The 12,172-nt window shown below is 37.6% G+C and overlaps 1 protein-coding gene across 3 annotated transcripts; it reads left to right on the forward strand.

Annotated features, from left to right (window-relative positions):
• Positions 4,795-10,747, forward strand: LOC18786145 (TMV resistance protein N). 3 transcript variants are annotated; one of them, XM_020558557.1, is made up of 8 exons: positions 4,795-5,622; positions 6,024-6,883; positions 7,019-7,122; positions 7,227-7,502; positions 7,629-8,555; positions 9,022-9,706; positions 10,161-10,240; positions 10,372-10,747. In XM_020558557.1, exons 1-6 carry the CDS (start codon positions 5,123-5,125, stop codon positions 9,655-9,657), a joined length of 3,303 nt encoding a protein of 1,100 aa, XP_020414146.1. In that variant the 5' UTR covers positions 4,795-5,122; the 3' UTR covers positions 9,658-9,706; positions 10,161-10,240; positions 10,372-10,747. The 3 variants fall into 3 exon arrangements, with proteins under 3 accessions (XP_020414146.1, XP_020414144.1, XP_020414145.1); XM_020558555.1 differs by having other exon boundaries at positions 6,024-7,122; XM_020558556.1 differs by having other exon boundaries at positions 6,024-7,122; positions 10,170-10,240.

Below are 12,172 nucleotides of genomic sequence, written 5' to 3' on the forward strand. Positions count from 1 at the left end.
TGTGGAGTTCAACTACCTTAAGCAACGGAAGCAAATTTGAACGTGGTGAACAGACTAAACCACAACTTCTACATTCTAGGACTTCAGCTTGACTTGGTCTCTACATGGCCATGTCAGCATTATTTAATTAAAAACTAATTAAACTTAACTAAATAACTTTTAACACCCTCCCTTAAACTGATTTTTACGAAAAACAGTTTAGGATCTCTACACCATCACATAATCATCTTCCTGTTCAATGCTTTGAAATGAACAAACTCCCAACATGCTTCTCAGCTTCTCAAACGCAGGTACCATCACATAATCATCTTCCTGTTCAATGCTTTGAAATGAACAAACTCCCAACATGCTTCTCAGCTTCTCAAACGCAGGTTGCTTCAAAGGCTTAGTTAAGATGTCTGCAACCTGCTCCCCACTCTTGCAATATTCAAGTACAATCTTCTCATCACTGCACAGGTCACGCAAAAAATGAAAACGTACATCAATGTGTTTACTTCTCCCATGCATGACTGGATTCCTCGATAGCTTTATAGTTGACATGTTGTCGCAGTAGATGGTTGTTGGTCCCTTTTGAACATCACCAAGCACTTCAAATATTTTCCTAAGCCACATAGCTTGACAGGAGCTTGCAGCTGCTGCTACATATTCAGCTTCTGTTGAGGAAAGTGTCACAATTTGTTGCTTCTTTGAGGACCACGATATTGCACCAGAGTTGAGCAGAAATGTGTGACCGGAAGTGCTCTTACGATCATCTATATCACCTGCATAGTCACTATCTGTGTACCCAACAAAACCAGAACCATCTTCCTTTTTATAAAACACACCATAATCAATTGTCCCCTTTACATACCTGAGAATTCTCTTTGCTGCATTGAGATGCATTTCAGTTGGTTTTTCCATATATCGGCTCACAAGACTCACTGCATACATGATGTCAGGCCTCGTGTATGTTAAATACATGAGACTCCCAATTATCTGTTTATAGAAAGTGCTGTCAACCTCCTTTCCACCTTTGTCTTTGCATAGCTTTAAGCCGTGTTCAGCTGGAGTTCCAAATGGCTTGCAATCATCCATCTGAAACCTGTTAAGAATGTCCTGTGCATATTTTTTTTGGTAGATGAAATTACCAGCAGTAGTTTGAATGACTTCCAATCCAAGAAAATAGTGCATTAATCCTAGATCAGTCATTTCAAACTCCATCATCATAGACTTCTTGAATTCATCAAACATTTTAGCATCACTTCCAGTGAATATCAAGTCATCAACATACAAGCATACCATGAGTATTTTACCTTCTTCCTCAGTCTTGACATAAAGTGTGTGCTCAAAAGGACATTTGTGAAATCCAAGCTTAGCAAAGTGAGCATCTATGCGACTGTACCAAGCTCGAGGTGCTTGTTTCAGTCCATAGAATGCTTTCTTCAGTTTGAACACCTTCTCTTCTTCTCCTTTTCTCTCATAACCAGGTGGTTGATCAATGTACACCTCCTCTTGCAGGTTTCCATGCAGGAATGCTGACTTCACGTCTAACTGAAAAATTTGCCAGGAATTTTGAGCTGCAAGAGAGATCACTAACCTAATCGTGTCGTGCCTCGCAACTGGGGCAAACACCTCTTTGTAATCAATGCCATGCTTCTGCTTGTAGCCCTTAGCTACCAAACGAGCTTTGTGCTTGTCAACCTCACCTTTTTCGTTCAACTTTGTTCTAAACACCCATTTAACACCAATGGTTTGCTTTCCCTTTGGAAGATCAGTTAACTCCCAGGTTTGATTCTTCTCAATGGACTTGATTTCATTGTCCATTGCTTCCCTCCATTTCTCCTCTTTAACAGCCTCAGTATATGTGATTGGATCACTATCTACAAGTAATGCAAAGTGAGCATTTTCATCATCAGAACTTGAATAACTTACATCGTAGTCCATCATCCATGCTGGCCTCTTCCTTGAGTTCTCATCTCTCAAATTGTATCTCTCTTCTTCAAACTGTTGAGATGACTGAACTTCAAGTTGAGGTGGCTGCTGGGCTTGAGTTTCAGGAGCTGCTACCTCTTCATTGTCTAAATCATCATAAACTGGAATTTGTTGTTGAACCGATCTGTTCTCAGACCAATTCCACATAGTGTCTTCATCAAATATCACATCCCTGCTTACCACTATCTTCTTTGTAACTGGATTGTACAGTTTGTATGCTTTTGAGACTTCACTTACACCAAGAAAAACACATTTTTCACTTTTGTCATCCAACTTCTTTCTTTTCTCATCGGGGATGTGTGCATATGCTATGCACCCAAACACCCTAAAGTGATCAACCGCAGGCTTCAATCCACTCCAAGCTTCTTGAGGAGTCATATTCTTAACAGAAAATGTGGGACTTCTGTTTAAAATATGAACTGACCATAGCACAGCTTCAGGCCAAAACTTCTTGGGAATTCTTCCTTTGACTAGCAGACTTCGAACCATGTTGAGAATGGTGCGATTTTTCCTCTCACTTACACCATTTTGTTGTGGTGTATAGGCAGTGGTCAGCTGTCTCTTGATGCCTTTCTCTTTGCAAAATGCATCAAATTCCTTCGAACAGTACTCTCCCCCACGGTCAGTTCTTAGAGTTTTAATCTTCTTTTCTGATTCATTTTCAACTAGAGCTTTGAAGCTTTTGAATGCTTCAAATGCCTCTGATTTTTCCTGCAAGAAATATACCCATGTCTTTCTACTAAAATCATCAGTAAAGGAGATGAAATATTTCTTGTTACCATTTGAGATGGGATTTATTGGTCCACATAAATCAGAGTGAACCATCTCCAGGATTGATTGAGCCCTTGCTGCCTTGCCACTTGGAAAAGAGTCTCTTTTGTGCTTCCCAGAGATGCATTCTTCACACATCTTTGATGGAGGAGTTATATCAGGTAAGCCAGTGACCATCCCTTTCTGGTGAAGTGTTCTCAAGCCATTAAAATTCAAATGACCATATCTGTAGTGCCATCTCCACGGGTCATCTTCTTTGGCAAATAAGCAAGCCTGCAGAGTCTTGATTTTCAAAGGAAACAATCTGTTGGAAGACATTTTTACAACAGCAATGGACCCTCTTTTTGGGTCGTACACTTCACACTCTCCTTTATAGATTGTAATCCTGTAGCCTTTATCTTGTAACTGACCAGCACTCAGCAAATTTGTCTTCAAATCAGGAATATAAAAAACATTTGAGATAGTTTCAATAAAGTCATTTTTAGTTTTGATTTGAATATCTCCCTTACCCATCACTTTCACTGTTGACTTGTCACCAAAACTCACTACTGTGTGAAAGCTTTCATCCAAATTAATAAAGGAAGACTTACATCCACTCATGTGATTGCTGCAGCCTGTGTCCACATACCATGTCTCCTGATCAGTTTTTGTCAGTGCATGAAAAGCCATCAAAAGTGTCTCTTCCTCCTTCTTTTTCTCCACAAAATTTGACTTTTCTCCTTTTTCTTTTGGTAACTTCGTGTAGCACTCATTCTTGTAGTGCCCAAAATTTCCACATCTATAACACTCCACTTTTGACTTATCAAAGTGGTACGTTCCTTTTTCTTCAAAGTCATCATCTCTTTTGAAAACATGAGATGACTTGCTGTCATCTCTATGTCCAGACCGTCCACCTCCTCGATGACCTCGACCACCTCTTCCTCTATCACGTCCACCTCTTCCACGACCTCTTCCTCCTCGAGAACTTGAGGACTCAGAAACAATGGAAGCTTTCAGAGCTGTTTGTTCTTCACTGGCAGTGGTGCGGTTAAGTCTTTGTTCATGCACTAACAAAGAGCTTTGTAGTTCATCAACTCGTAACTCAGCAACGTTCTTTGCCTCTTCAATTGAACAGACAATGTAGTCAAATTTTGGAGTCAATGATCTCATAATTTTCTCCACAACTTTGACTTCTTCCATGGTGCCACCATTGGATCTCATCTTGCTTGCTATTCCCAGAGTTCTAGCAAAGAAATCAGTGATGGACTCTCCTGATTTCATTTGTAAAGTTTCGAAGTCCCTTGTTAGAGTTTGAAGCACTGCACGCTTCACCCTCTCTGACCCTGCATATTTCTTCTTCAAAGAATCCCATATTTGTTTGGAGGTCTCCTTCTCGAGTATCGTCTCCAAGATAGATCGATCAAGTGCCTGAAAAAGGTAATTTTTCACCCTCAAGTCCTTCAGCTTCAGTTCAGCAACCCTCTTTTGTTGTTGTTCAGTCAACACAACTCCCTCTGCTGGGGCGTCAATTCCTGATTCCACAAGATTCCAATACTCCTTTGACCTGAGAAAATTTTCCATCAGCATGCTCCAATGGTCGTAGTGACCATCAAATCGTGGAATCGCTGGTTGAATAAAACTCTCAGTGGCTTTCTCTGTTGCCATTGTTTCTTGCTGCTGCAAGACACAATCTTTCACCTTTTTCAAGTTTGTTCAGGCCCAGAAAGGCTCTGATACCAGATGTTGAGAAACTGAAATTAACTTAAACGTAAAAGGATTCTTTGAGCAAACGTATTTCACAGCATAAGAATACTGCAGTTTTCCTCTCTTATATATATCTGAAAAACAAAGCTTACAAAATAACAATCTCCACAATAACCACTAACACACAAGTGCAGATTTTGTGGAGTTCAACTACCTTAAGCAACGGAAGCAAATTTGAACGTGGTGAACAGACTAAACCACAACTTCTACATTCTAGGACTTCAGCTTGACTTGGTCTCTACATGGCCATGTCAGCATTATTTAATTAAAAACTAATTAAACTTAACTAAATAACTTTTAACAGGTACGGCAACTCAAACCCTCCTAGCGTGCAATTGTCCCAGATTTCATCACCTCCCTCTTGTCTGTTGCAGGTTTGGTAACCGACCGATACCGCAGCCACCCACGGTAACCGGCACCTTCGATAACCGTCTTTGTGCGGTGCGGCGTTGGTTTGGATTTTGGCTAAACCGCAGGTAGTCGGCCGGTAAACGGTTTCTTTGTTTCGCCGCACCGAAAACACCCCTACTATTTTGTTTTCTCTTTTCTCTAACGAGTCGTCAATGTTCACTGAGGGAGTCACCGCACCGAAAACACCCCTACTATTTTGTATTCTCTTTTCTCTAACGAGTCGTCAATGATCACTGAGGGAGTCTCTTCCCCTTCTTCATCTTCTTCCTTTACCCATCCATGGCGTTACGATGTCTTCTTGAGTTTTAGAGGTACGGATACCCGCTACAGTTTCATAGACCATCTCTACGGTGCTTTGCAACAGAAGGGAATTAATGCCTTCATGGACGATGAGCTTTGCAGAGGGGAAAAAATATGGCCATCACTTTCCAAAGCAATTCAAGAGTCAAATATTTCTGTCATCGTATTCTCTGAAAACTACGCATCCTCGACGTGGTGCTTGGATGAACTTGTTCACATCCTAAGTTGTAAAGAGTCAAAGCAACAAATAGTTTGGCCAATTTTTTACAAAGTAGATCCCTCGGATGTGCGAAATCAGAGAGGTAGTTTTGGAGAAGCACTTGCTCATCATGAACATAAATTTAAGAATGATATCGGGAAGGTGCTGCGATGGAGGGCAGCTCTTAGGGAAGCATCAAACTTTTCTGGGTGGTCTTTCTTGGAAGGGTACGTATATTTCTAACCACTATTAATTAAGCTTTATTTCAGTTGTGAAATTAGACACCTTAAGCTTTATCTTGTCAGATTCTCGTTAGGCCCCCGCACTTTATCAAAACTCACAGCTTTAATGTCTAATCTAAGCACGCACAAAAGCAGAATAGAACACAAGAAGAAAACAGAGCAATGAGAAAATAGTTCTGAGACTGAGCTTAACCCAAAAAACCATGTTTTGTTGATGAAAACAATCAACATCATGGCCACCAATAATGAGAATTGGAGGTCTCTCTCTCCCCGGTTCTTCCTTCTTTTCGTGTGTATTTAAATTCTTTGCATTTCTTTGAAAATGAATGTAAGATATATAGAAAAATGTTATTCCATTAATGTTTTGTATGCTTTTAAACTAACAGGTATGAATCTAAATTCATCCATGACATCGTTGGGGAGATTTCAGCAAAAGTATTGAATTGTCTGCATTTGAATGTGGCTGAATACCCAGTTGGAATACAGGATCGTCTGCGAGATTTGAATGTGCTTATAAATGTTGAGAAAAACGATGTTCACATGGTAGGAATTTGGGGGACTGGTGGAATTGGTAAGACCACAATTGCTAAAGCTGTTCATAATTCAATTGTCTATAGATTTGAAGGTAGCTGTTTTTTGGCAAATGTTAGAGAAAATTCCATCAGAGATGGAGGCATGGTTAAACTACAAAACACTCTTCTTTTTGAGATTTTAAGGGATAAAAAATTGAAGATAACCAATGTTGATAAAGGAATCAATGTGATAAAGAAAATGTTAAGCCATAGAAAAGTTCTCTTAATTCTTGATGACGTGAGTCACCTGGACCAGTTAAAGAAACTAGCTGGAGGGTGTGATTGGTTCGGTTCAGGAAGTAGAATTATCATAACAACAAGAGATAAGCATTTGTTATTGGCTCATCAAGTTAATCTAATATACAAGGTCAAGGAATTATATCTTGACGAAGCTATCCAACTATTCAGTTGGAATGCCTTTGGAAGAAATGGACATATGGTTGATCATGGGAAAGTGAAAAGGGTAGTACTACACTACGCTGATGGCCTTCCATTAGCTCTGACAGTTTTTGGTTCCCTTTTATGCGGCAGAAGCGAAGAGCAATGGCAAGATGCGTTAGACAGTTACAAAAGAGTTCCAAACCATGAGATTCATGAAATTCTCAAAATAAGTTACAACAGTTTGGAAGATTCCGTGAAAGAAGTTTTCCTTGACATTGCATGCTTCTTTAAAGGTAAAAGTAGAAGCTATGTGATAGAAGTACTAGAAAGTTGTGAGCTCAACCCTAAGTATGGTATTGAAGTACTCATAGAAAAGGCCCTCATAACTATTGAGAATAACCTTCTTTGGATGCATGACTTGATTGAAGAAATGGGTAAAGAAATAGTTCGCCAGGAGTCGCCCACTGAGCCTGGCAAGCGTAGTAGATTGTGGTTTCCTGAGGATGTTTATCACGTTCTGACAGAAAACACAGTAAGTAGAATACATATGATCTTTTATTCAATTTCAATAAGAAACACTTCATGTAAATATAGTTTTAGTTAACAACTTAGTGTTAATATTGTTGCTTGGTACAGGGAACAGACAAAGTTAAAGGAATCGTGGTACAATGCCCCAAATCAGACGACATTCGATTGAATGCTACAAGCTTTTCAAAAATGAAAAATCTTAAACTGTTTATTAATTGTAATGCACGGCTTTTTGGAGATGTTGAATATCTCCCTAATGAGTTGATGTTCCTTGATTGGCCTGGATGTCCATTGCAATCTTTTCCAGCCAATTTCAATCCAAAGAAACTGTTTAAGCTCAATATGCCTCGCAGCCATCTGACACGACTAGGGGAGGGATTGAAGGTATTGAAATTATTTGTGCCTCTTACCATTCAAAAGAGTTTTTTTTTTTTTTTTTTTTTAAAATTTAAATAACTTTGTAACTTAGCATCTGTTTCTGTCAATTTTTCTTGTTTATTTGTCTCACAGAATTTGCAAAAGCTGAGGTCTATAAATTTAGATCATTGTGAATTCCTGACAGAAATCGCCGACTTCTCTGGGATCCCAAATTTAGAGTACTTAAATCTGAATTACTGTACAAGTTTAGTTGAGGTACATCCTTCTGTCGGATTCCTTGATAAACTTGTTCACTTGAGTCTTCATAAATGCTCTAATCTTACGATTTTTCCAAGAAGGATGTGGTTGAAATCTTTGGAAATTCTTCATTTTGAAGGTTGCAGAAGATTAAATTTTTTTCCAGAAATTGTGGGTTTGATGGAGTTCTTAAGATGTATAATTCTAATAGGCACTGCAATAAAAAAATTGCCGTCATCAGTTGGATTTTTCACTGGCCTAGAAGAATTAAATCTATATGATTCTCCCAACCTCACAAATCTGCCAAGCAACATCTATGAGTTGCAAAATCTTAGGTATCTTTTTCTCGACGACTGCCCACAACTTATTACATTTCCACATAATATGAACTTTGAAGTTTCATGGATTGGGAAATCACTTCCTTTGGTGCTTCCCAAGCTATTGAAATTTCGTATGGGAGGATGCAATTTATCACAAAGCGGTTTCCTTGCAACGCTTGATTGTGCGTCCACATTACAAGAACTTGATCTATCAGGAAGCAACTTTGTTACTCTTCCCTCATGCATTAGTAAGTTTGTCAACTTGTGGGAGCTTAAATTGTGTTGCTGCAAGTGGCTTTTAGAAATTCCAGAACTTCCATCAAAGTTAAGTTGGGTAGATGTAAGTGATTGCATATCATTAGAAAGATTTTCAAAATTATCAACCATATTGGAACACAATGAGTTAGGAGAGCTCGAGTGCATGGATTTGTTCAATTGCCGTAGACTATGTGACAATCTGGGTTATGATGCAGCTAAGATGGAAGGCGTATTACTGAATCAGGTCAGCTCTTCTCTTTATCTGCTTAGATTGGTTATGATTTTTTCTTTTAAATAGAAAAATTTATGATTTTTGTTTCGTAATTTCAGTTTTCGCCATTTTAAACGTGTGTACTAGTTATTGCAATTCACTAACAATAACTTGATTTTGTAATTTTTTTTTCTTTTTCTGAAGATGAAATTAACATGTTTGGGGAACATTTGAAGTGCTTAACTCCTATGAAAAATCCAATGGTTGCTCGCATTTGTCATTCATGTCCTAGTTTTGCCAAGAACAAAAAAGGGGATGGAATTAAGCCATTGCCCTAAAACATCTCTACAATCTTGAAAGCTGAAACTACAGGACCGAAATGAAACTCGTACAAGCTACATGCACCAAAATCATAATTAACTTTTTTTTGGGTCAATAAAATTAAAACTTACTTAGGTTCTCTATAATATATTGTTAAATCATGTTTAATGTGTCACAGGTCTCCTCTGAAAACACCAACTTTGAAATTTTACTACCAGGCAGTGAAGTTCCGAAGTGGTTCAGTTGCTGGAAAGAGGTCAATTTTATATATGAATCTCTTGTCGACTACCCTCTAGGTTGGAAACCAATATGTGAACTTTCAATTGAAATCCCAAGAAATTTGAAATGGGAACACATGGGATTGGCTCTATGTGCTGTTTTTGAAATAATAACACAAAGTAAATCTGCTGATTATTGTTTTCGAGCTGAAATTTCAATGAATGGTGAAGTTCATTTTTATTCAAGAGAGACAGAGTCAGCTCATGTGTGGCTCAAGTACGTTCCATTACAAATCAAGCCGTGTCCGTGTGTGAAACTTCATGCCAGGAGGTGCGAAGTTAAATTTTATTGTAGTGGCAGCTCAGGGTCGATGTTATTTAAAAGTTGTGGAGTTCACCTAGTATACAAGCAAGATGGTGGTGACGTCACGGCAGTGAATGACACCGATCTGCAAGAGCAGTGGCTTTCTTTGCCTTTGGAACCAATGTATCCTCAAAAACGGCGGAAGAAGAGTATATCTATGGAGGAGCAACCATCTTCAAATAGAGAAAAACTTGTATATCACGGGAATAGCAAAACAGTGTTATTCCCATGACATGCAAGTTCTTTTCCTCCAAATGAGACGATAATATGATGGAAGTTTGGTAGTGTACCTTATTCTTAAACTCTCTTTCAAGCTCTTCTGTATTTTTTCATGACGCTATAAGGATGTAATGTAGTGTGCATATTAGGTGTTTGTGAAAATGCTCAAAGTACCTAGATTGCTAGGACAGAAAAAAGAAAATAAGATTAGACATGAACGCTATAATTTGTCCATAGGCCATAAAGATATGGAAATGTGATTTACAAAAGTTACATCATAACCTTGCAAATACTAAACCATCTAGAGTTCAAACAACAAATAACTATGTACAATATTGACTTAGGATATGTTGGCATTAATTTCTGTGTGTGTAGGAGCTCTGGGTAACCTTCGAGTTTCATGTCTCCAATGGCACTTTATCTGTTTCTGTTTTATGCTATATTACATCAAGCTTCTCCCTACACAGTGAACCTAATTTAATGTTTTTACTGTGTGTATTTCTAAATCCAACAAAGTGGTATCAGAGCTGGTTCGATGGGGATTCAAAGGCTCAATGGTATGAAGGCTTAATGCTCTGTTTATGTCGTTATATTAGGTAAGTGGCAGTTGAATGTGATAATTATTATCCTGTTCGTGTAGTTTGTTTGGTTATTTTCATATAGCAATTCATCAAATAGCTGATATGTTCAACTGATATAAACAAATGTTCTGGTGGTGGATGTTCAGGCTCAATACATTTGACAAATGTTAGGTGCACTGACCGACTGTGGGAATGGTATTGTTGTACGGGGCTTGTACCTTAAGTGGTTAAGTGCAGTTACTCATGCACCCGAAATCGTGTGTTCGAATCCCCCTCTTCAATATTGCTTGTATCAACAAAAAGAAAGAAAAAAAAGGAACATGATTTTTCTGTAATCTACATTATCTACATCGTTGATAAAATGTTATATGGCAATTCATTGCCTTTTGCTTTGGGACTAGCGTGGCTAAGTTGTCCATTTCTAACTTTATGTTAATTTTGCTTGGTATTCCTAGCTAACTTTGAAGTTATTTTCTGTTGGATTTCTGTATGTTAATTTGAATGATTTTCTTGGATGTTTGGCAATTTTTTCATCTATTTTATTTTCAATTCATGCACCTATCTAAGTAATCACTTTTAACCGATATTTCTTTGCTATTACCTTAACTCCTTGATAAGCCTATATTTTATATATATTTTATGCCTCCTTTGCTTATTTATTTGTTAATTTCCTCGGATTAAATTGGTTGTTTAATTTGTTTTATGAGAAATTGAGGTAAAAAGGAGCAAGAAGATCAAGATTGGAGATTAATCAAGTCAAGAAGCCAAGTCATTCCTTTTGTCGCAAGGAATGTTGTCAAATTTTCTAATTCAAGATGGTTCGAGTCTTATCAAGTCAAACAAGGAGAAATAAAGAAGACCCTATATTAGAAGAAATCTTACTTTTATAACAATTGTAATTATACTTTAGATAGGTAGGATTTGAAGGAGTATTATAAATAAGGAGTTTAGGCCATTAATCAATGGCTCCATCCATCATCCTCCACCATCAAATTCCACACATTCATACTCATAGCCGAAATACTCAAGGGAGAATACAAAGAGAGCTGGAGCAATCTTGGTGTCTACTTGGAGAATTCGGTGCCTTCCATGTCTTCATCAACCATTATGATTCTCAATAAGTCCTTCATGAACTAATTTCTTTTACTAGGGCTACGATGTAGCCTAGCTATGAATACTCAAATTTTTTGATATTGTTAATTTTATTTATCTATACATGTTGAGTGCTTGTTACCGTTCTTAATCATTTCAATTAATTGGCCACTAATTGCATGATTGGAATAATTGGGTTGAGACCGGAAGGAGATTCCTAATAAAAAGCTTCTTGTAACAAGTACCATAAATTACATAGTCGACTGGGAAGATTAGGTTATGGTTTGTGTAATCTTCAATATTTTCCACAAATCTTAGCTATCTAAATGCATAACTAGGAATAGAGTGGGTTGATGGTAAGGAATACAACTAATATAACTCGGAAGAGAGTATTGGTGAGGTAAGGGAAAACAATTATCAATATGTTAGGTAATTAGGATCAACAAGCTAGAAGGATTTGGGTGAGATTAGCTAGGTGAAATCGGTGCCCTAGTGCTTTATTATCTTCGTTATCAACTTTTATATTATTTACTTAATCTCAATTTATTTTACTTGCTTAATTAGATTTTAATCATCAGAATTCTCTTATTATTTAATTCAAATATAATTAGAAATAAATCACTCTAGTATTTAATAGAATAACTTGATCCCTATTGGAACGATACTCTATTTATTACTATAATAATTTGAGTGATACTGTCCACTTGCAATTAATCACATCACTCCTCTTAATGGTTTGTTGAGTTTTCTTACAAAAGTAGGCCATGTAATATTTTCTGGATTTAGAAGATGAGATGATCCTCCGGGGTGATTCTGAAACTAACTTGAAGACCAGCTAATGCATGAAATTGGATC

The sequence above is a fragment of the Prunus persica genome, chromosome G2, assembly GCF_000346465.2.
Source record: "Prunus persica cultivar Lovell chromosome G2, Prunus_persica_NCBIv2, whole genome shotgun sequence".
In the NCBI taxonomy this organism is placed as follows: domain Eukaryota; kingdom Viridiplantae; phylum Streptophyta; class Magnoliopsida; order Rosales; family Rosaceae; genus Prunus; species Prunus persica.

Excerpts from the sequence above, each read along its gene's own strand:
- LOC18786145 (XM_020558555.1), top strand. The coding sequence starts at position 5,123 with ATGATCACTGAGGGAGTCTCTTCCCCTTCTTCATCTTCTTCCTTTACC. Across the intron at positions 7,123-7,226 it reads ACGTTCTGACAGAAAACACA|GGAACAGACAAAGTTAAAGG; the intron begins GTAAGTAGAATA and ends TGCTTGGTACAG. Across the intron at positions 7,503-7,628 it reads GACTAGGGGAGGGATTGAAG|AATTTGCAAAAGCTGAGGTC; the intron begins GTATTGAAATTA and ends TTTGTCTCACAG.